General features: G+C 44.8%; 1 protein-coding gene across 1 annotated transcript in view; it reads right to left on the reverse strand.

The window, feature by feature from the left end:
- LOC121560514 (mitogen-activated protein kinase kinase kinase 10-like) overlaps positions 1 to 24,700 on the reverse strand; it is a 41,177-nt gene extending 16,477 nt beyond the window's left edge. The window contains exon 1 of the mRNA XM_041873467.2: positions 21,672 to 24,700. Within this exon, the coding sequence (XP_041729401.2) occupies positions 21,672 to 22,662 (991 nt within the window). The 5' untranslated portion in view covers positions 22,663 to 24,700. The remainder of the gene's footprint in view (positions 1 to 21,671) is intronic.
- Between the last annotated feature and the right edge of the window lie 215 nt (positions 24,701 to 24,915).

A 24,915-nucleotide genomic window follows, 5' to 3' on the forward strand; every position in this document is an offset into this window, starting at 1 on the left:
ACGGTTAGTAAACAAGCATAGTGGCCTCACTGACCTGAACACCCTTATGCTACTCTGTCCTTATCCCTCCTCTCTCTCTATCTTTCCCTCCCCTCACTTTCTTTCCCTCCAACCTCTCTTTCACTTCTACCTTCCTCCCTTGTTACTGACAAGAAGCGTATGGCTGAGCTCTTTAATCACCACTTCCTTAAGCCAGGATTCCTATTTGACTCAGCCATGCCACCTTGCCCGTCCAACACTTCCTCATCTCCCAGCCCTTCTAATGCGACTAGCCCTGATGTTCCTCCCTCTTTTTCCCCTGCCCCGCTACACAGCTTCTCCCTACAGGCGGTCACTGAGTCTGAGGTGCTAAAGGAGCTCCTTAGACTATCTCTCACCTTTTTAACCTGTCTCTCCTCTCTGGGGAGGTTCCCAGTGTTTGGAAGGCAGCCACGGTGCATCCTTTATTTAAAGGGGAGATCAAGCTGATCCTAACTGTTATAGGCCAATTTCTATCTTGCCCTGTTTATCAAAAGTGTTGGAAAAACTTAAATAATCAACTGACTGGCTTTCTTGATGTCTATAGTATTCTCTCTGGTATGCAATCTGGTTTCCACTCAGGTTATGAATGTGTCACTGCAACCTTAAAGGTCCTAAATGATGTCACCATTGCCCTTGATTCTAAGCAATGTTGTGCTGTTATTTTTATTGACTTGGCCAAAGCTTTTGATACGGTAGACCATTCCATTCTTGTGGGTCGGCTAAGAAGTATAGGTGTCTCTGAGGGGTCTTTGGCCTGGTTTGCTAACTACCTCTCCCAAAGAGTGCAGTGTGTAAAGTCAGAACATCTGCTGTCTTAGCCATTGCCTGTCACCAAGGGAGTACCCCAAGGCTCGATCCTGGGCCCCACACTCTTCCTAATTTACATAACTTTCACTAGATGACCAAAAGTATGTGGAGACCTGCTCGTCGAACATCTCATTTCAAAATCATGGGAATTAATATGGAGTTGGTCTCCCCTTTGCTGCTATAACAGCCTCCATTCCTCTGGGAAGGCTTTCCACTAGATGTTGGAACATTGCTGCGGGGACTTGCTTCCATTCAGCCACAAGAGCATTAGTGAGGTCGGGCACTGATGTTGGGCAATTAGGCCTGGCTCGCAGTATGCGTTCCAATTCATCCCAAAGGTGTTCGATGGGGTTGAGGTCAGGGCTCTGTGCAGGCCAGTCAAGTTCTTCCACACCGATCTCGACAAGCCATTTCTGTATGGAGCTCGCTTTTTGCACGGGGGGCATTGTCATGCTGAAACAGGAAAGGGCCTTCCCCAAACTGTTGCCACAAAGTTGGAAGCACAGAATCGTCTAGAATGTCATTGTATGCTGTAGCGTTAAGATTTCCCTTCACTGGAACTAAGGGGCCTACACTCTAAAAATTAGGGGTTCAACAAGGGTTCTTCTTAGAGCCTCAAAGTTCTTCGAAGAACCTTTGGGTTCTTGGCACTGGAAATTGCACCCAAAAGGTTCTTCCAAGAACCCCATAGGAGGTGGGGTTCATCGAGGAACCTCTTTAGTTGGTGGGGGTTCTTGCAGGAACCTAACTGCCCAACTGAAACATTTCGATTTGAATTTGAAAGGACAGCAGGTGCAGGCACTTAACTGAAAAATGTAAAGATCTCCTCAATTTAAGGTAAGGTTTGTCCCTTGTATGATCTAAATTGATATTGTTTTCTGATGACATATTTGTGCAAATCTTTCTAAAACAGAAAATGGACACAATTCAATGGATATCAATCAACAAAGAGGTAAGAATATGTACTGTAGGCTATAAGAATATGTTGAAGGCTAGCTGTATTGGGTGCAGATGACTAAACTGCTCACTTTTGTGTCTGTGTCTGCAGGTATACAGACGAGGAGGCATACAAAGGTATGTCAATTAGTATTGGTATGTTATGCAGATCACATGTACCATCCACCTCCCTTAACTCTTCAATGAATATCCCATAGGCCTCTACATTATGGACAAGGTACGTGTATGAAAACCATTATTAAAACAGTTTTTTTCATTCACATTTACCACAAAAACCAAGATATGAATACTGTTGTGTGCATGTTTTGTTAATCTTCTGTAAAACTATTATTTTTTGGATTCACAGACTTCACCCTCCCTACACCTCTGATTAATACAGTGGGGGAAAAAAGTATTTAGTCAGCCAACAATTGTGCAAGTTCTCCCACTTAAAAAGATGAGAGAGGCCTGTAATTTTCATCATAGGTACACGTCAACTATGACAGACAAATTGAGAGAGAAAAATCCAGAAAATCACATTGTAGGATTTTTTATGAATTTATTTGCAAATTATGGTGGGAAATAAGTATTTGGTCACCTACAAACAAGCAAGATTTCTGGCTCTCACAGACCTGTAACTTCTTCTTTAAGAGGCTCCTCTGTCCTCCACTCGTTACCTGTATTAATGGCACCTGTTTGAACTTGTTATCAGTATAAAAGACACCTGTCCACAACCTCAAACAGTCACACTCCAAACTCCACTATGGCCAAGACCAAAGAGCTGTCAAAGGACACCAGAAACAAAATTGTAGACCTGCACCAGGCTGGGAAGACTGAATCTGCAATAGGTAAGCAGCTTGGTTTGAAGAAATCAACTGTGGGAGCAATTATTAGGAAATGGAAGACATACAAGACCACTGATAATCTCCCTCGATCTGGGGCTCCACGCAAGATCTCACCCCGTGGGTCAAAATGATCACAAGAACGGTGAGCAAAAATCCCAGAACCACACGGGGGGGACCTAGTGAATGACCTGCAGAGAGCTGTGACCAAAGTAACAAAGCCTACCATCAGTAACACACTACGCCGCCAGGGACTCAAATCCTGCAGTGCCAGACGTGTCCCCCTGCTTAAGCCAGTACATGTCCAGGCCCGTCTGAAGTTTGCTAGAATGCATTTGGATGATCCAGAAGAGGATTGGGAGAATGTCATATGGTCAGATGAAACCAAAATAGAACTTTTTGGTAAAAACTCAACTAGTCGTGTTTGGAGGACAAAGAATGCTGAGTTGCATCCAAAGAACACCATACCTACTGTGAAGCATGGGGGTGGAAACATCATGCTTTGGGGCTGTTTTTCTGCAAAGGGACCAGGACGACTGATCCTTGTAAAGGAAAGAATGAATGGGGCCATGTATCGTGAGATTTTGAGTGAAAACCTCCTTCCATCAGCAAGGGCATTGAAGATGAAACGTGGCTGGGTCTTTCAGCATGACAATGATCCCAAACACACTGCCCGGGCAACGAAGGAGTGGCTTCGTAAGAAGCATTTCAAGGTCCTGGAGTGGCATAGCCAGTCTCCAGATCTCAACCCCATAGAAAATCTTTGGAGGGAGTTGAAAGTCCGTGTTGCCCAGCGACAGCCCCAAAACATCACTGCTCTAGAGGAGATCTGCATGGAGGAATGGGCCAAAATACCAGCAACAGTGTGTGAAAACCTTGTGAAGACTTACAGAAAACGTTTGACCTGTGTCATTGCCAACAAAGGGTATATAACAAAGTATTGAGAAACTTTTGTTATTGACCAAATACTTATTTTCCACCATAATTTGCAAATAAATTCATAAAAAATCCTACAATGTGATTTTCTGGATTTCTTTTTCTCATTTTGTCTGTCATAGTTGACGTGTACCTGTGATGAAAATTACAGGCCTCTCTCATCTTTTTAAGTGGGAGAACTTGCACAATTGGTGGCTGACTAAATACTTTTTTCCCCACTGTATATCAAGAAACCTGTTCGATCACCATGCACTGCAAAATCATTCTGGCTATGGATACGGAGAACATCAATACGCCAGAGGATATACCCATTGGACTTGGGCCTCTGCTGGGACACCTCCAAAACAAACTCTTTATGTAGTGTTGTGGTGTCTCTCTTGTCGTGACGTGTGTTTGGTCCTACATTATTATTTTAATCCCAGCCCATGTCCCCGCAGGCGACCTTTTGCCTCTTGGTAGGCCGTCATTGTAAATAAGAATTTGTTCTTAATTGACTTGCCTAGTTAAATAATGGTTAAATTAAAATTAAAATAAATACAAGTATTTATCTTAGCTAATCTCTCCCGTTTCCTCTTTCCCTTTCCCTTTCTCTCAGCCCCCCACCTCTCTCTCTCTCTCTCTCTCTCTCTCTCTCTCTCTCTCTCTCTCTCTCTCTCTCTCTCTCTCTCTCTCTCCCTCTCTCTCTCTCCTCTCTCTCTCTCTCTCTCTCTCTCTCTCTCTCTCTCTCTCTCTCTCTCTCTCTCTCTCTCTCTCTCTCTCTCTCTCTCTCTCTCTCTCTCTCTCTCAATTCAATTTAAGGGCTTTATTGGCATGGGAAACGTATGTTAACATTGCCAAAGCAAGTGAAGTAGATAGTAAACAAAAGTGAAATAAACAATAAATATTATCAGTAAATATTACACTCAGAAGTTCCAAAAGAATAAAGACATTTCAAATGTCATATTATGTATATATACAGTGTTGTAACAATGTGCAAATAGTTAAAGTACAAATGGGAAAATAAATAAACATAAATATGGGTTGTATTTACAATGGTGTTTGTTCTTCACTGGTTTCCCTTTTCTTGTGGCAACAGGTCACAAATATTGCTGCTGTGATGGCACACTGTGGTTTTTCACCCAGTAGATAAGGGAGTTTATCAAAATTGGGTTTGTTTTCGAATTCTTTGTGGATCTCTGTAATCTGAGGGAAATATGTCTCTCTAATATGGTCATACATTTTGCAGGAGGTTAGGAAGTGCAGCTCAGTTTCCACCTCATTTTGTGGGCAGTGTGCACATAGCCTGTCTTCTCTTGAGAGCCAGGTCTGCCTACGGCGGCCTTTCTCAATAGCAAGGCTATGCTCACTGAGTCTGTACATAGTCAAAGATTTCCTTAAGTTTGGGTCAGTCACAGTGGTCAGGTATTCTGCCACTGTGTACTCTCTGTTTAGAGCCAAACAGCATTCTAGTTTGCTCAGTTTTTTTGTTAATTCTTTCCAATGTGTCAAGTAATTCTCTTTTTGTTTTCTCATGATTTGGTTGGGTCTAATTGTGTTGTTGTTGTTGTCCTGGGGCTCTGTGGGGTCTGTTTGTGTTTGTGAACAGAGCCCCAGGACCAGCTTACTTAGGGGACTCTTCTCCAAGTTAATCTCTCTGTAGATGATGGCTTTGATATGGAAGGTTTGGGAATCGCTTCCTTTTAAGTGGTTATAAAATGTAACGGCTCTATTCTGGATTTTGATAATTAGCGGGTATCGGCCTAATTCTGCTCAGCATGCATTATTTGGTGTTTTTGTTGTACATGGAGGATATTTTTGCAGAATTCTGAATGCAGAGTCTCAATTTGGTGTTTGTCCCATTTTGTGAATTATTGGTTGGTGAGCGGACCCTAGACCTCACAACCATAAAGGGGAATGGGTTCTATAACTGATTCAAGTATTTTTAGCCAGATCCTAATTGGTATGTCAAATGTTATGTTCCTTTTGATGGCATAGAAGGCCCTTCTTGCCTTGTCTCTCAGATCGTTCACAGCTTTGTGGAAGTTACCTGTGGCTGCTGATGTTTAGGCCGAGGTATGTATAGTTTTTAGTGTGCTCTAGGGCAACGGTGTCTAGATGGAATTTGTATTGGTGGTCCTGGCAACTGGACCTTTTTTGGAACACCATTATTTTTGTCTTACTGAGATTTACTGTCAGGGCCCAGGTCTGACAGAATCTGTGCAGAAGATCTAGGTGCTGCTGTAGGCCCTCCTTGGTTGGTGACAGAAGCACCAGATCATCAGCAAACAGTAGACATTTGACTTCAGATTCTAGTAGGGTGAGGCCGGGTGCTGCAGACTGTTCTAGTGCCCTCGCCAATTTGTTGATATATATGTTGAAGAGGGTGGGGCTTAAATTGCATCACTGTCTCACCCCATGGCCCTGTAGAAAGAAATGTGTGTGTTTTTTGCCAATTTTAACCGCACACTTGTTGTTTGTGTACATGGATTTTATAATGTCATATGTTTTTCCCCCAACCCCACTTTCCATCAATTTGTATAGCAGACCCTCATGCCAAATTGAGTCAAAAGCTTTTTTGAAATCAACAAAGCATGAGAAGACTTTGCCTTTGTTTTGGTTTGTTTGTTTGTCAATTACGGTGTGCAGGGTGAATACGTGTTCTGTCGTACGGTAATTTGGTAAAAAGCCAATTTGACATTTGCTTAGTACATTGTTTTCACTGAGGAAATTAACTAGTCTGCTGTTAATGATAATGTAGAGGATTTTCCCAAGGTTACTGTTGACGCATATCCCACGGAAGTTATTGGGGTCAAATTTGTCTCCACTTTTGTGGATTGGGGTGATCAGTCCTTGGTTCCAAATATTGGGGAAGATGCCAGAGCTAAGGATGATATTAAAGAGTTTAAGTATAGCCAATTGGAATTTGTGGTCTGTATATTTTATCATTTCATTGAGGATACCATCACCACCACAGGCCTTTTTGGGTTGGAGGGTTTGTATTTTGTCCTGTAGTTCATTCAATGTAATTGGAGAATCCAGTGGGTTCTGGTAGTCTTTAATAGTTGATTCTAAGATTTGCATTTTATCATGTATATCTTTTTTTGCTGTTTGTTCTTTGTTATAGGGCCAAAAAGATTGGAGAAGTGGTTTACCCATACATCTCCGTTTTGGATAGATAGCTCTTCGTGTTGTTGTTTGTTTAGTGTTTTCCAATTTTCCCAGAAGTGGTTAGAGTCTATGGATTCTTCAATTACATTGAGCTGATTTCTGACATGCTGTTCCTTCTTTTTTCGTAGTGTATTTCTGTATTGTTTTAGTGATTCACCATAGTGAAGGCGTAGGCTCAGGTTTTCTGGGTCTCTATGTTTTTGGTTGGATAGGTTTCTCAATTTCTTTCTTAGGTTTTTGGATTCTTCATCAAACCATTTGTCACTGTTGTTACTTTTCTTCGGTTTTCTGTTAGAGATTTTTTAGATTTTATATGGAAGCTGAGAGGTCAAATATACTGTTTAGGTTATCTACTGCCAAGTTTACACCTTCACTATTACAGTGGAACGTTTTGTCCAGGAAGTTGCCTAATTGTTTTTTGGTAGGTTTCGACACTACTTTCCTTCCATCTATAGTATTTCTTAATATTATATAGGTAGCACACAGGAGGACATTTTTCTCTGTTGAGATCATTTCCTTTTGAATTTCTAGCCAAATGTAAAATGTTCCTGTTTTGATTAATTTAATAGAGTGAGTTAGGTCTGCTCTATACCAAATTAGCATATCCCCTGAGTCACTTCCCTGTTTCACACCTGGTAGTTTGGTGGATGGGACTACCAGCTCTCTGTAATCTAGAGGGCAACCTCTATACCATGTTTCTTGTAGGATGACAATGTCTGTATTTCCGATTTCTTTGGCGAAGTCCAGGTTCCTGCTCTTTAGGCCAAAGGCAGATGACCTCCGGCCTTGGATATTCCAGGATGAAATAGTGAAGGCTTTGTCTTCCATAAATTGTCTAATGTTGTTGGTCGTGTGGTTTGGCCTCTGGCCAGTAATTGTGAGCAGAGCCTGCTGAGCATCTGGTACATTCCATTGTCTTGGGCTAGTGTAAGAGTGGGGGTTGGGCCTGTTTTCCTGCTCACGGCCTGGGCATATGTGTGACTTTCATGTTGAGGCCCTCTTTGTGGGAGTGGGGGGCATGGGGTGGGTAGGAGGGGCATTTGTCTGATCTGAGGGGGCCTAAATGGGGTGTGGGCATGGTTGACTTGGGGGGGTGTTAATTGGTGGGGGTGGGGGTGTAGATGTGGCTGATGGTGCTGTGGTCTGGATGTAGGTGCTCTCGGCGTGGGTCCTCTATGTGTAGGTCCGGGGGGTCATGCAGGTCTGGGAGAGTATCTCGCTGGTCTCTCCTCTCTCTCTCTCTCTCTCTCTCTCTCTCTCTCTCTCTCTCTGTTTCTCTCCACAGAGGAACAGGTGTAGCCTGCAGGGTGGAACAGTTGTTGCCTCCAACGAATCAACCCCACCCCCCAGAGTAACAGCTACACAGACCATTGCCCCCCGGCATCCCTCCCAGCCCTCCACACACACAGACACCACACTGATACCTGCTGGGTCTACTAGTCTACCAGGGCAGAGCACAATCCACCGCTGTCCTGCAGATTAAACAGCCCCTGTGATGAAGCTGCTCAGGCAGCGTGGCATGTTTTGACTGTCCTCCTCCTCACCAGGGACAGGAGCTTATGACTGGAGCGTTGTCTACCTGCGATTGCTCACCTCAGTTGAATTTCTAGACCGAAAAACATCCTTCAAGAAATAGGGTGCAAGATTTTCTCTGTAGGAATTTCTATATGGTGGCAAGTGGGATTTCTGAGAAGAGGGTTTTGGGCTGGCTAAAAGTTTAGGTGACAGACGTAGCTGTGAGCCAACCAGGTAGAATGATTGGCATGGCTGTGAGCCAATGTGAGAGTGCGAAGGGCTCTATTATCCTCCCATAGAGGTCTTTGATACAGTCACTACCCCCGCCCCTCAGGGCCAGTCTGTGGGACTCCATTTCCACTTCACTGCAGATCACAGCCCTGCCAACAAAGCCACCCACCCCACCACCACCCCATGTACCCACCCAGCCATCCCCTACTCACCGCCTTATCTACACCCCTCACTCCCCGCTGCCCCTTCCATGTCTGTCTGCCATTCCAGCTGTCGCCTGCCTAGGATCAACTCAGACTACCCACATTGGGGAGGTGAGATGGAAAGAAAGAAAGTGAGAGAGAGAAAGATAGAGAGAGAGAGAGAGATCAAGGGAGAGAGAGAGAGAGATCAAGGGAGAGCGAGAAAGAGAGAGAGGGAGAGAGAGAGAGAGAGAGAGAGAGAGAGATCAAGGGAGAGAGAGAGAGAGAGCGAGAGAGAGAGAGAGAGAGATCAAGGGAGAGAGAGAGAGAGAGATCAAGGGAGAGAGAGAGAGAGAGAGAGAGAGAGAGAGAGAGAGAGAGAGAGAGGAGAGAGAGAGAGAGAGATCAAGGGAGAGAGAGAGCGAGAGAGAGAGAGAGAGAGAGAGAGAGAGAGGAGAGAGAGTGATCAAGGGAGAGAGAGAGAGAGAGATAGAGAGAGAGAGAGAGAGAGAGATAGATCAAGGGAGAGAGAGAGAGAGAGAGAGAGAGAGAGAGAGAGAGAGAGAGAGAGAGAGAGAGAGAGAGAGAGAGAGAGAGAGAGAGAGAGAGAGAGAGAGAGAGAGAGAGAGAGCAATGGGTATGGGTATGAGAGGAAGAGGAAAGGTGTCCACATGATTCTCATCCGAAACAGTTGGTGCATATATTATGATGACATTTAGTGACGTTTTTGTTCATTTTGGTCTTCGGCAAGGGTTTTTTCGGAGGTTCGTGCACACAACAGTTTTTCTTGAGGCAAGCCTTAGTTTGGTAGCTGAAGTCTACACCCTTCGTCAGTGATTGGTCAACAGTAGGGATTCTTCAATGAAGTGTTTGTTGTCATTCAACAATAGTAAAGGTGTCTGCATACTAGGTTCTGGTTGCTCCTAGCAGAACTTGGCTAGGTGAAGTGAACGTCTGTGCCTCGCACACTCCCTTAAAAGACCTTTGCTTGAAAAACTAAAAAAAGTGGCAACAGTACTGTTTGTCCCTCTTGAGATGCTGTAGCCAGTATACACTTCCTCAAAATAGTCAGAATTAATCTAAGATAACGCAAGAAAACTGTAATTAATTTGGATGTTTTTGCAGAGGATGTCTTAGTCGCTAACTTTTACAACTACACGCTCATTGAACATCTCATTCCAAAATCATGGCCATTAATATGGAGATGGTTCCCCCTTTGCTGCTATAACAGCCTCCACTCTTCTGGGAAGGCTTTCCACTAGATGTTGGAACATCGCTGCGGGGACTTACTTCCATTCAAGAGCATTAGCGAGGTCGGGCGCTGATGTTGGGCAATTAGGCCTGGCTCGCAGTCGGCGTTCCAATTAATCCCAAAGGTGTTAGATGGGGTTGAGGTCAGGGCTCTGTGCAGACCAGTCAAGTTCTTCCACACGATCTCAACAAACCATTTCTGTATGGACCTCGCTTTGTGAACGGGGGCATTGCCATGCTGAAACAGGAAAGGGCCTTCCCCAAACTGTTGCCACAAAGTTGGAAGCACAGAATCATCTAGAATGTCATTGTATGCTGTAGCATTAAGATTTCCCTTCACTGGAACTAAGGGGCCTAACCCAAACCATGAAAAACAGCCCCAGACCATTATTCCTCCTCCACCAAACTTTACAGTTGGCACTATGCATTGGGCCAGGTAGCATTCTCCTGGCATATACCAAACCCAGATTTGTCCGTCGAACTGCCAGATGGTGAAGTGTGATTCATCACTCCAGAGAACGCGTTTCCACCACTCCAACCGATTCCAACTCCACCAATTGTGCATGGTGATCTTAGGCTTGTGTGCGGCTGCTCGGCCAAGGAAACTCACTTCATGAAGCTCTCGACGAACAGTTATTGCGCTGGCGTTGCTTCCAGAGGAAGTTTGGAACTTGTTAGTGAGTGATGAACCCGAGGACAGGCACATTTTACATGCTTCAGCACACGGCGGTCCCGTTCTATGAGCTTGTGTGGCTTACCACTTCGCAGCTGAGCCGTTGTTGCTCCTAGACATTTCCACTTCACAATACAGCACTTACAGTTGACCGGGGCAGCTCTAGCAGGGCAGAAATTTTACGAACTGACTTGTTGGAAAAGGTGGCATCCTATGACAGTGTGACGTTGAAAGTCACTGAGCTCTTCAGTACTGGCAATTCTACTGCCAATGGAGATTGCATGGCTGTGTGCTCGATTTTATACACATGTCAGCAACGGGTGTGGTTATAATAGCCAAATCCACTTATTTGAAGGGGTGTCCACATACTTTTTGGTGCTGTATTTTTCAAGTGAAGAAATGTGCATTAAAACATGTCGTCTCTCGTTGAATGACAACAATCACTTAATTGAAGAATCCCTACTGTTGACTAATCACTGAAGAAGGGGTGTAGACCTCGGCTACTAAACTTCGGCTGAAAAAAACCTTGCCGGAGACCAAAACTAACAAAAATGTCAAAGAATGTTGTCATAAAATATGCACAAACCGTTTCGGATGGGACGCAAGCGGACGCCTTTAAGGCAGAGGGACAGAAGAAAGGGACAGAGAGTCTGAGGAGATGTGGGGGAGGGGATAGAGATAAGAGGGGAAGGAAGGAGGCAAGAAAGAGAGAAAAATGACAAGAGAGAGACAGGAATGAGGGCAAGGGGATGGGGATGAAGACAGGAAAAGGAGGATTGAGAAAGAGAGGGCAATAAAAGGGCAAGATGGAGAGGGAAATGGAGTGAGATGGGTAGAGGATTAGTGGCATGTGAAAAAGAGATGAAGAGATGACTGGGGGGAAGCTTTTTTCATCTTGATGTCCGTCTCGGTCTTTCTTTCTTTCACACGTTCCTTTTCTGACACTCACTAAAGAGAAACCATACACCAGTCAAGAACACTAACCCATCTCACAAAACACTACACTGGGATACAAGTACTGTATACAGCACTGCTCTTAATTGTGTATGGTACCATATGCGATGTGTCCATAAGGCTAGGGGAAGCTTTCGCTAAAGTAAATTGAAATGAATTGCCAAAATTATATAGCCTAAATAGCCTACTCCTGTCTATACAGAAATACATTAAATCATTCAAAATAGGCTACTAAAGCATGATTTGGCCTCAGAGGATCATTAGCTTCTTTTTTTATTTATTGTGGATTGTTTTAAATCTCATTGACTACAATTTGGGTGCGAGGCGAATACTAAATATACGATTGTTGAGTTGCGACTGTCAGTGCAAAGTAGAGAGGCCCTGCCAAGCATATCGCAATATTTCAAAATACAATCGCGGGAAACCATTGTTTGGAAAGTAAATGGCTATTGCTGTAAAGAAGACAATGAACATACTCTAATCTGTGTTTTAGTTGATCAAAATTCTCAACTTAATTGAGCAGTGAAGCCTATGTTATTGGTACCAGCGGAGAGCATCGGCCATATCCCCGGTGAGTACACTGCGCATATTCACAATTTATCATCGTTGGGACAAAAATGTCCTCCGGAAGTTTAGGTGGACGTCATATTCTACTTGTGTCTCCCCTTCTCGTAGGCCTATTATATAGATCAGACAAAAATGTTTTTATTGATCTGTTTGTCCGTGTCAGCAGAGTAGCATAGGCTACCATGTAATTTGTAGTATTTAAAAAAGGTTCTGCTAATGTCTCCAGTTTTATAAAGTGTAGTAGAATTGCATGAAATGGGTTTATAAAAGACTACATATGTCCTGTGCAAAGAAAGAACAAACCTATAGCCTAGGCCTACTCTATACTATACATGCTCAGCCATGCATTGAACTGTCTTTTTTGCGAATGATGCATGCAATGCTTTATTATAAAGGTGCATTTTTATGGTGAAAATTACCCACTGTCTATGTATGGTACTTTACATTAAGCCAGTAACAACATCAGCATAATGGATGCTGCACCCACAGTATCGCAGCCAGAATTGCTGCACTTTGCCTGCTTGGATATGGAGGTTGTACTGAGTCTGCTCCCATGTCATTGATACCCCTGGTTGGCTCCATTCGTATAACCAGACGCCATTTGGGCTCTAATCCTGAGCCGTGCAGTGGCACAGTCACCCTGGAGGCATTCACTTTGTCTCCACACAAATGCAGCTGCCAAATTCGTGTGACCAGGCAGCCTGGCTCTCATAAAGGATTGAGGTATTAAGTGAGACTGCTTTCCCCCCAGTATGTGGAGTAGGACTGCAGGTTCACTATCAATATTTGTACAATTGGGTTTTGAATTCAAGCCATATTTCACTCACTACCTCAAATATATGGGAGTGAAATTGACATGGTTTTACCAAAGAAAATACATCTCTTAGCATTTGGGCGATCCATATGACCCTTTTTGTTCCGTCTATTTGAGATACAAACCATCGACACCAGGAAATCCATATCAATTTGCCTGGCCTGAGAGTCTTAGATCCACCAAGCTCTGTAAGGGAGCAGGTTCAACACACAAACACACTGACATACAAACACAGTCCAATGTTCATTTCACACAGTGATATTAGCTATTATTTCTACAACAGCCTGTCTTTTTATACCTACTGTAGGTCGACATGTAGTTCTAGTTGTAGTTCTATATTGTATTGTAGTTTATCCCTGTGAGGCCTAGTCTAACTGCATCATGGAGTCAGGGCAGCAGTCGTCCCCTGCTTATGACCTGATGACCTTTCCATGGGGCCCAGAGTTCCATGACCCCAGGGTCGCTTTGCTTGTCAGTCAATATCCATGTATACCCTCTCAGCCTAGCTAGGCCACTGTCTCACAGGACAAACAGGCAAAAACACAAACATGAACAGGACACGTTTCTGACCAGCAATACTAGGTGATGTCCAAGGGAAATCATAACACATAGGATGTTAACATTCTCCCTTGTTTTCAAAGAGCACACACAGTATGGCACTCACAGTATGTCCTCTACTGTACTATGGTTGGTCAAGGACTCTGGCTCAGGGGACACCCAGTGCAATGCCCCCTCTGTTGGGCCTCCCTTCTCTCAGTCTCCCCCTCACCCCCCAGTCCCCTGGAGCTGAAGGCCCAGTGCCAGCCTGGCCAGCAACAATGCCCTTCTAACAGCAGTCGCCACACACAGCCTGGTCAATGTGCATTGTGCCTGCTTCATGGCACGAGTGTGCGCGTCTGTATGTGTGTGTGGGTGCATTCGTACGTGCATGCGTCTGTGTGCAGCGTGTGCTCTCTGTTGTTGCTCTGTTGTCACGTGAGGCTGGCAGAGGGAGGCTGGGTGCCATGGTTGCCTGGTTAACTGGGTACCGTACAGTATGTATGTTAGCATTCTGGGAATGTTAGGAATGCATGGAAATTAGTCACTAGGATGTACCTGAATAAATTCCTCAAATCAGTGAATGAGTGGAAACTAGAGAAGGCCATGGGGTTGGGAAGCTATGTAGTGTGCCCTGTGTCCACACTAGTCCACACTAGTGGTAGCCATTGGCCTCATCTCTTATCTGTTTATTGACTTGTGTAGACAGTACCAGTGTGTGTGTGTGTGTGTGTGTGTGTGTGTGTGTGTGTGTGTGTGTGTGTGTGTTTCTGTTGCAATCTGAATGACCATTGATCTGTGTCATTTCAGACACACTGAGCTATTCTGCTTTCCCCTGCTATCCCTCTCCCCCTCTATATCCCTCTTCCCCTGCTATCACTCTCCCCCTCTCTATCCCTCTTCCCCTCTCTATCCCTCTCCCCCTCTATCCCTCTCCACCTTTCTATGCCTCTATCCCTCTCCCCCTTTCTCTCTGTGGGCACTTTCATCATGTTTATCAACTCAGGGGGTCTAACTGAGCTTAACAGAGAGGGAATACAAACATCTGTTTGCAGTATGCCCCTGTTCTCACGGTGCCTGTGCTGAGTCCAAGGCCTTACTGAGAGCCAAAACAGTAGTAAGACAGAAAATACTGACACTACTACTCACAGGATAGGTCTTATTTGACCTTATTGGAGACCATTCATTTGTCTGTCCGCTAGTTCTCTTTACAACCAATTACTATGTTAAACTAATTAGTTCACCACCAGTGGTTGATTGGTCAGGTGTTTTGGTTGGGAACATACAGATGTGTGGAGTATAAAGAGGGGTACTAGAGGAACTGTATGACGTTGAGTCCTCTTAGTCTGTAGAACACTCCAACGTCTCCAACTGACCCTATCCCCACCACTTTCTCCATCCCTCTATCCCTCCTTCCATCACCCCCTCCCCCAACCTAGCCCGCAGGGCCTTTTCTACAGCAAGTGCATTCCTTCTCATTTTCTCTATCCATCCATCCCTCCACCCTGTCATTCAAGGTCTATAGTCGACCTCACTCCCTCCATCTCTGTGTCGTCCGTCCTCTCCGCGCCCCCTACCCATCAGTGACTCCTGTCATTGTGAGCCCAGCGCTGTCTTGGCTTGTTGTGTGAGAATGGGGTCATTGTTACTGCACTCCCAGTGAGTGTTTACTGCCCTAGCTAGCAAGCACGACCGTGTCCCTCTGTCCTACCTCCATACACACACACACACACACACACACACACACACACACACACACACACACACACATATACAGTGCATTCGGAAAGCATTCAGACCCCTTGACTTTTCCACATTTTGTTACGTTACAGCCTTATTCTAAAATGGATGAAATGAATTTTTTTCCTCATCAATCTACACACAATACCCCATAATGACAAAGCGAAAACAGGTTTTTAGAAATTTTTGCAAATAAAAAACATACCTTATTTACATAAGTATTCAGAACCTTTGCCATGAGACTCGAAATTAAGCTCAGGTGCATCCTGTTTCCATTGATCATCCTTGAGGATCTGGGGGAGGGTACCAAAACACTTCTGCAGCATTGAAGGTCCCCAAGAACACAGTGGCTTCCATCATTCTTAAATGGAAGAAGTTTGGAACCACCAAGACTCTTCCTAGAGCTGGCCGCCCAGCCAAACTGAGCAATCGGGGGAGTAGGGCCTTGGTCAGGGAGGTGACCAAGAACCCAATGCTCACTCTGACAGAGCTCCAGAGTTCCTCTGTGGAGATGGGAGAATCTTCCAGAAGGACAAGCATCTCTGCAGCACTCCACCAATCAGACCTTTATGGTAGAGTGGCCAGACGGAAGCCACTCCTCAGTAAAAGGCACATGACAGCTCGCTTGGAGTTTGCCAAAAGGCACCTAAAGGACTCTCAGATAATGAGAAACAAGATTGTCTGGCCTGATGAAAACAAGATTGAACTCTTTAGCCTGAATGCCAAGCATCACGTCTGGAGGAAACCAGGCACCGCTCATCACCTGGCCAATACCATCCCTACGGTGAAGCATGGTGGTGGCAGCATCATGTTGGGGGATGTTTTTCAGTGGCAGGGACTGGGAGACGAGTCAGAATCAAGGGAAAGATGAACGGAGCAAAGTACAGAGAGATCCTTAATGAAAACCTGCTTCAGAGTGCTCAGGATCTCAGACTGGGGCGAAGGTTCACCTTCCAACAGGACAACGACCCTAAGCACACAGCCAAGACAACGCACGAGTGGCTTCGGGACATATCTCTGAATGTCCTTGAGTGGCCCAGCCAAAGCCCAGACTTGAACCCGATCTAACATCTCTGGAGAGACCTGAAAATAGCTGTGCTGCGACGCTCCCCATCCAACCTGACAGAGCCTGAGAGGATCTGCAGAGAAGACTGGGAGAAACTCCCCAAGTAGAGGTGTGCCAAGCTTGCAGCGTCGTACCCAAGAAGACTCAAGCCTGTAATCTCTGCCAAAGGTGCTTTAACAAAGTACTGAGTAAAAAGTCTGAATACTTATGTAAATGTGATATTTCAATTTTTTCTTTGTCATTATGGGATATTGTGTGTAGATTGATGAGGGAAAAAAAATATTTAATCAATTTTAGAAGAAGGCTGTAACGTAACAAAATGTGGAAAAGGTAAAGGGGTCTGCATGTAACACATGCACATACAAATACATGCATGCACAAACACACTACTCTCAGTGATACATTAAAGGAGGAGGGGAGAATGCATTTTGAAAGCATTCGAAGAGGCCCTTGATTGATTAATGAATTGATTGAATCAGGTGTTCTAGTGCTGGCCAGTATTTTCCTACTCCTGCCATGATGAGGAATCTTCTAGCAGCAACATCCCTCTTTTTGTGTGTGGGAGGGAAGCCAGATAGACAGGTTACTCAGAACGCTAATCCTTTTCTAAACAGACACACATTCAAACGCTTTTCAATGGCATGCTATGCACTAATCCGATAAATAGTAATTATGGAACATGTATTCATATCATAATTGAAGGATACTTATATGTAAGATGATGATACTCAATATTTCAGTCCAACTCACACCATCAAACCAAGTATTATAGACTGGGTGGTTTGACCCCTGAATGCTGATTGGCTGACAGCCGTGGTATATCACGGGTATGACAAAACATTTATTTTTACTGCTCTAATTACGTTGGTAACCAGTTTATAATAGCAATAAGGCACCTCGGGGGTTTGTGGTATATGGCCAATATAACACGGCTAAGGGCTGTGTCCAGGCACTCTGCGTTGCATTGTGTGTAAGGACAGCCTTTAGCCGTGGTATATTGGCCATATACCACACCTCCTCAGGCCTTATTGCTTAAATATCCAAGTTACTAGTTCCTGTAATAAATGCTGAATTATCCAATGGAGGAAAAAACTATTACAGACTGGACAGGCCAACTTGCAGACACAAGGCCCCACTATTCAGGTGACTGTTGAACGTGTCAACTTGCTTTCCATTTGAAGTGGCAGCACTCAAAACAGCAGCAGGTAATGTCAACCACCCACCCCCATCTTTATGATGCCTATATACAGTATAATAGCCTCTTGTTCAGTATCTTAACGCTCAAACAGATGTCACAGAAACTCCCAACAGAGGCTACAAATGTGCTTTTTAATGGTCTTTCCTTGGTTCCTTTCCTTGGTTCCTTTCCTTCATATCGACTCATCTATAAAGGACTTGATAGGTGAATCCTCAGAGATGGGTATCTATCCAGTCCTTTCACCTATCAGTGGTCGTGCAGGACACTGGGTCATGGGACGGAAGCAACCATATCTATTTGTATACAGTAAGACTTTTGGGACACAGTCATGTAGGTTATATAATATACCTACCTCTGCAGTATAGAGGGGTCTATCTGACTGGTGTGTGTCCATAGAAATATCATCTATAGAAAGGGCTTGGAACCTCTAACCCTGGCAATTTGACTGGTAAACTCATGGGTACACTCGCTGCAAGTCCACCCATTTTACCACAAGTGACTTGAATGGGGAGGTCTGTTCTATAGATTATCTTTCTATGTGTGTTACAGTAGCCAGGTGATCAGTGGTAAAGTATTTTGTTACTTGATGCTGAGTCATGCCCATATACTGTACAACTCAATGCAGTGGCTGCAGACAGGGTTAGCCATCACGGGGTAGAGTTTCCAAGACCTCTTTCTGAAGACCCATTATCTAGGGCAGGTTGGATTTCAACTTGATCAAATCACCTGATCAATAAGGTTTTTAATTGGATGGCTATCAACTAGGGCCATGTTTTTGAGAAATGTGTTGTTAATGATGTGATTGTTCACATGACCATATTCTTAGGGCTTCTCTGAGTCAGCCTACTATATGTTCTTATAAAACTGTTATAACAATTATATTCATATTTATTTGAATAATATGGCCCAAGAAGAATTGGGCACCACTGAGAGAGTGGGCTGATTCTGGATCCGTGTGACAGGTACGGCTAAAGGGACCACGGGACAGTGACCTGCCAACCCACAAACACCGCTGTCACATCACTCTAAGGAGGTCACCGTAATCAGATTATCCCGGTTACACAGTCAGACTCACTACTCTAGCCTCAGCCTGGCAAACAACAACGCAGAGAGAAAGGCAGAAACACACATAAACACATACACACACACACACTACAAATACAGTCTGTAGAGGAGAGGTTGGCAGGCCAGCCAGGGTGGTGGGGAAGAAACAGAGAAGAAGCTGTGAGGCCTGAAGCTTCTCCGTAACCGCAGTGATGCCAAACGGGCGGCGGTTTGAAGAGGATATCTGAGACCTGTACACCTGAACAATGAGCTGAGGTGTAACCCTAAACTAAGACGAACCACTGTTTATCCCCCTCTCTCTCTCTATCCCTCTCCTTCTACCTCCCCAATCTCTCTCACCTTTTATTTATCTCTTTCTTCTCCCTCTCTGTCCCTCTCTTTCCTCCTTTATCTTTGTAACCGTTCCTCTCTCACCATCTCTTTTGCTTCCTTCTCTCTCTTCCTTTCCTTTCTCCTCTCTCGTCATCTCTTTCTCCCTCCCTCCGGGCTTCACCGGGGTACTGTAAACATTCATCTTTAAGTCATCGTCTGATCACATACTTGAATACTTTATTCTTTTCAATGGGACGCGTCATCCACAGAGAAAGGAGACGGCTTGACAGGCTGAGACACTCCTTTGAAATCATCTTTTCACACGGAAGAATTCTAAGTGAAGGAATTGACATATGCGCAGAGAGGCTGACAGCTCGATGACTCAACACAGCCCAGTGTCGTGAGGGCAGCTCTGCGTTGTTGTTAAGGCTTCACCGTCCAATAACCATCTGATCCCTATCGTTACAGTTACCGAGGGAGGGGCAGCTTTTTATATGGAGGCTCTTTCTACATCACAGCTTCACAAAACAGGGAGAAATTGGGAACATTTTGTAAGATCTGTGAGCAGGGTGTCTTTAAGCTACAGATACTCCAGATCGCTCTGTCTCTCTCCTTCAAAAAGCCCTGTACTCAGCATCCTGTACCCGCAACTGCGTCGTTAAACAGCAAGTAGCACAAAGGACCAAAAATAGCTTGGCGAGTTGCAGAGCAGAACTGCTCTCCTTGAGGAGGGGTGGTAGAAAGAGGAGGATGAGAGGAGAGGATCGGAGGAGGAGGGGAGAAATGACAGGGGAAACATGGCAGAGAGAGCCAGCTCTCCAGGGCTGATCTTACCCTGTCATGCTCAACTCAACTGTCTGTGTGTCAAAGAGAAAACCTCTCTATTTCATTCCATCCACACAACACTTAAATGAACCCATCAACACAAGGCTTAACAGTACTGTACATTCTGTAAGTGTCCACTCATCCATCCTCTGTTCAATTGATTTCATATACTATACTGCCGTTAACTGTAGACTGGGACTAAAATAGGCATGAATACAGTCCGTCTACGGCCTATGTGGCAATCAAGTGTGTACAGTGAGGGAAAAAAGTATTTGATCCCCTGCTGATTTTGTACGTTTGCCCACTGACAAATAAATTATCAGTCTATCATTTTAATGGTAGGTTTATTTGAACAGTGAGAGACAGAATAACAACAAACAAATCCAGAAAAACGCATGTCAAAAATGTTATAAATTGATTTGGATTTTAATGAGGGAAATAAGTATTTGACCCCCACTCAATCAGAAAGATTTCTGGCTCCCAGGTGACTTTTATACAGGTAACGAGCTGAGATTAGCAGCACACTCTTAAAGGGAGTGCTCCTAATCTCAGCTTGTTACCTGTATAAAAGACACCTGTCCACAGAAGCAATCAATTAATCAGACTCCAAACTCTCCACCATGGCCAAGACCAAAGAGCTCTCCAAGGATGTCAGGGACAAGATTGTAGACCTACACAAGGCTGGAATGGGCTACAAGACCATCGCCAAGCAGCTTGGTGAGAAGGTGACAACAGTTGGTGCAATTATTCGCAAATAGAAAAAACACAAAATAACTGTCAATCTCCCTTGGCCTGGGGCTCCATGCAAGTTCTCACCTCGTGGAGTTGCAATGATCATGAGAACGGTGAGGAATCAGCCCAGAACTACACGGGAGGATCTTGTCAATGATCTCAAGGCAGCTGGGACCATAGTCACCAAGAAAACAATTGGTAACACACTATGCCGTGAAGGACTGAAATCCTGCAGCGCCCGCAAGGTCCCCCTGCTCAAGAAAGCACATATACATGCCCGTCTGAAGTTTGCCAATGAACATCTGATTGATTCAGAGGAGAACTGGATGAAAGTGATGTGGTCAGATGAGACCAAAATGGAGCTCTTTGGCATCAACTCAACTCACCGTGTTTGGAGAAAGAGGAATGCTGCCTGTGACCCCAAGAACACCATCCCAACCGTCAAACATGGAGGTGGAAACATTATGCTTTGGGGGTGTTTTTCTGCTAAGGGGACAGGACAACTTCACCGCATCAAAGGGACGATGGACGGGGCCATGTACCGGCAAATCTTGGGTGAGAACCTCCTTCCCTCAGCCAGGGCATTGAAAATGGGTCGTGGATGGGTATTCCAGCATGACAATGACCCAAAACACACGGCCAAGGCAACAAAGGAGTGGCTCAAGAAGAAGCACATTAAGGTCAGTCTCCAGACCTTAATCCCATAGAAAATCTGTGGAGGGAGCTGAAGGTTCGAGTTGCCAAACGTCAGCCTTGAAACCTTAATGACTTGGATAAGATCTGCAAAGAGGAGTGGGACAAAATCCCTCCTGAGATGTGTGCAAACCTGGTGGCCAACTACAAGAAACGTCTGACCTCTGTGATTGCCAACAAGGGTTTTGCCACCAAGTACTAAGTCATGTTTTGCAGAGGGGTCAAATACTTCTTTCCCTCATTAAAATGCAAATCAATTTATAACATTTTTTATATGCGTTTTTCTGGATTTTTTTGTTGTTATTCTGTCTCTCACTGTTCAAATAAACCTACCATTAAAATGATAGACTGATCATTTCTTTGCCAGTGGGCAAACGTACAAAATCAGCAGGGGATCAAATACTTTTTTCCCTCACTGTATGCATGGCTGATTGAACATGCAAACAAATCAAAGGAAAGAATGAACATATTCCCATTCTGAGTGTGATTTGCCCCCAAATGTTTTATATTTAACATGAAATAGGAAAGGACTCATTTGGAGCGAATGTGTCAGAAATTATATATTTGAGATGGCAGTACACAGACTGTGGTATGAGTGGAGTGGGAGGCAAGTGTTGGTATACTCACTGTTGCTAGACTTGAGGTCTCTGTGTATAACCGGTACAAAGGTCTGATTGTGCAGGTAGTCCATCCCTGTGGCGATCTGCACGGCCCAGTTCACCAGCACCCTGGGGGGCACCTTCTTCCCAGCTAGGGCTCTGTTCAGGGCCCCCCCGCGGGCATACTCCATCACTAGGCAGAGGTTGGGTTCTCGCAGGCACACCCCTATCAGGTTGATGATGTTGGGGTGTCTGAGCATCCAGAAAAGCCTGGCCTCTTGTCGTACGCTTTCAGCTGTGGCGCTAATGTCCTCGTCAGGGTCCTGCCTGGCAGCTTTAACTGCCACCTCCTCCCCTTTCCACATCCCCCTATACACCTTCCCAAACCCCCCCGCCCCGATCACCTCCTCCAGCACCAGCTCCGTGAAGTCGATCTCCAGGGGGCACCCCTCAGGCACCCCACCCGCCACCAGCCCTCCTGGGGTTAGCTGCGGGTAGCTGCCGGCGTCCCTCCGAGTAACGTAGTTGCATGGGAAGATGCCCACCTGGTCCTGGATCTTGCCCGTCCACCAGCCCTCGTCCCCGGACACTTTGGAGTCCTTGGAGAGGACCTCAAGGAGGTCCCCGCGCCGCAGAGTCAGCTCCTCGTCTGCCGTGGCCTCGTAGTCAAACACAGCCATCCAGTAGGGGTTGGAGGTGGTAGAGCCGCCGGGGTGGGAGTCTGGAGAACCAGAGGAGGAGTTCCAGCTGCTGCCATTCTCAGCCTGGACAGCTGTAGCAGAACACACCGGGGGAGCGGGGGTCATGTGTGGGGGCATGGAGGAGAGAGGGGGGCCATAAGGGGGGCCAAGGGGACCAGCGAGCACGAGGCCAGGGGGAGGAGGGTCGCAGCAGCCCCCACAGCTGGTGCAGGGCAGGGGGGCTGCTGTGCTGCTTGCTCTGGCATACGGGTCCATGGCTACTCGGCTGCTGGTCAGCGGTGTGGGCCTGCCCTCTGTCAACTCACGCACAAAATCCATGCAGGGCCCATCAGCCGAATCCAGGCCTCCTTAACCAGAGGAGAGACAGACAGGCAGGCCAAAGCTCCACTGTCCCATCACTGTCCCCTTCTACTGGGGTAGTTCCAGTTCCTGTCACCAATCATGTGTGTGTAGCAGTCTGTATTACCATGTATAATGCAGTGTGTATTTAACATGTATTCCTACAACAGGTTCACTCTTGGGTGTGTTTCTAAAGGGAAAAAGCACTCAGGGCAGACCCATGGCTATCCCTGAGAGAGGCTACTGATTATTCTCCAATGTATGTTCTAGAAAGCTACCAGAGAGTCAAGGCTGGCCTAGGAAAATCCCAAAGTAGACCATGTGTTCCCTCTTTAGTACTGTGAGATTAGGTCCTTCTGGATGGGATTGCTTTGTGCTGCTCAGGACAACATGGTCAGGTTCTGAACACGGGTCTCTGTAACATCCCACACTGCTTTTACAACTACGGTATCTCTGTGGGGGGCTTATGATCCTCAAAGCATCTATTGCTATTTTATATTAGACTACTGATTTTATTTACTGTCTCCCTCTCAAGATTCAGCAAGAGCTTGATGGTCTGAGTGGACCACAAAAGTTGAGTTTATTATGGTATCTTACCATTTTTAGTTCCTTGAATTTTTACACATCTAAATAGGCTAGTTATAGATCAATTGCACCACGTGTAACAAAACATTCTGATTCTAAATAGTTTAATCTGTATAGTTTAACATCCTCTACGCAAGGATCGTTGCTATTTCCAACCAAGCACAGCGCAGAAGAATATCGCTTGTCTGACATCTCGTTTTTACAGGGTCATTGGCTTTTTGACAGCGATGAAATACAGCAATTTGTCTTGACCTCGTACTTTGTTGAAATATAGATTTAAATATTTCCCTACTTTGCTGCTGCCTCTTCTAAATCATGTAGGCCTACATCGATAAACGTATAAGCCAGTTTAATGTCCTTAAATAGCCTACTCGTCCATTTTTAGATGGGGAATTACGGCGGACAGCAGTCAGGCAAAGACAATTGAGTGACTGTACATTTAGCATCTTTGTAGTCAGCGCACATCAATGATTGATCGTTTGTCTTGTTATATTGTCCGGCCTATGTTCTGCGAACTGTAATGTTTCAATAAACGCGATACAGTGAGCATACACGAACGCGCGAGTCCTCGCGACAGAGACATAGACACCATTGGTACAGAACGGTCTGTTTTAGCCATTATTATCAAACGTTCATTTTGTATGCTATAAGACGATGCTCATTCAAATCATCTGATACATTTGTAATCATAAGCAATAGCCGTGTCTACTTATATGGATACAATGTTGCACATTTCAGTTATTTGTGATCAAAGATCCCGCACCTGCTGGCTCTAAGGAATATATTTCAGTGCTTTTCGACACCTTCACACGCTAGGCTAGAGAACGAAATAGCCTACAACAATAATAAATGATGGGTTTTGTGAAGGCATTACGATGTAATTCCAGTTGCAAATATTTGTGTATCTCTGATCCGAGTTGACGTGATACAAATAAGGCGATTAATCCTCTACGGTAACGTGTTTTCTTTGGCTATGATGGACCATTGCACCATCCTCGAGGCATTAACAATACCAATAATAATAATAATAATAATAATAATAATAATAATAATAATGTAACAGGCCTAATAAAAGCCTAATCCTCCATTTTAGCGCAAAATGTCATTAGAATCCAATCTTCATGTGTATATGGCGTCTTGTCTTCTGGTTCAAATAAACCAAATATTAAATATTCAAACATTTACGGAAAAAAAAAGCCTGGCAACTGTGCATCACAACATCCATTGACACTGTCGCATGGGCGTGTGATCACATCCAAATATCCACCATCAGATTCCATAATCCAATTCCACAAAATGAATAGTCTTGGAGTCCTTACTCATCTGGGTCAGTCGGTTGGCCAGTTGTCCTTCACAATCAAATAGCTTTTTTTCTCCAAAAGACGTACAATTTCTAGACGGAGCTGTCAGTCTCTAGGCTGACTTTGTATCCAAATACACCGGCTGGACTGGGGGTGGAATATGCCGTTGTATTCTGGGTAGTGTAGTTTCTTGAGTGGCCTACATCCACATATGCCTTAATATCTCATAATTTGGACATAGCTTGGATGACCAAATTAACTTTTGCTTAAATTTGATTATAACAAATCAGGGTTTTAAAATAGTGTATCTGTTAGACTTTTATTTTTATGGGTAGCCTTTAAAGTC

This window comes from Coregonus clupeaformis, chromosome 5 (assembly GCF_020615455.1).
Source record: "Coregonus clupeaformis isolate EN_2021a chromosome 5, ASM2061545v1, whole genome shotgun sequence".
Lineage (NCBI taxonomy): Eukaryota > Metazoa > Chordata > Actinopteri > Salmoniformes > Salmonidae > Coregonus > Coregonus clupeaformis.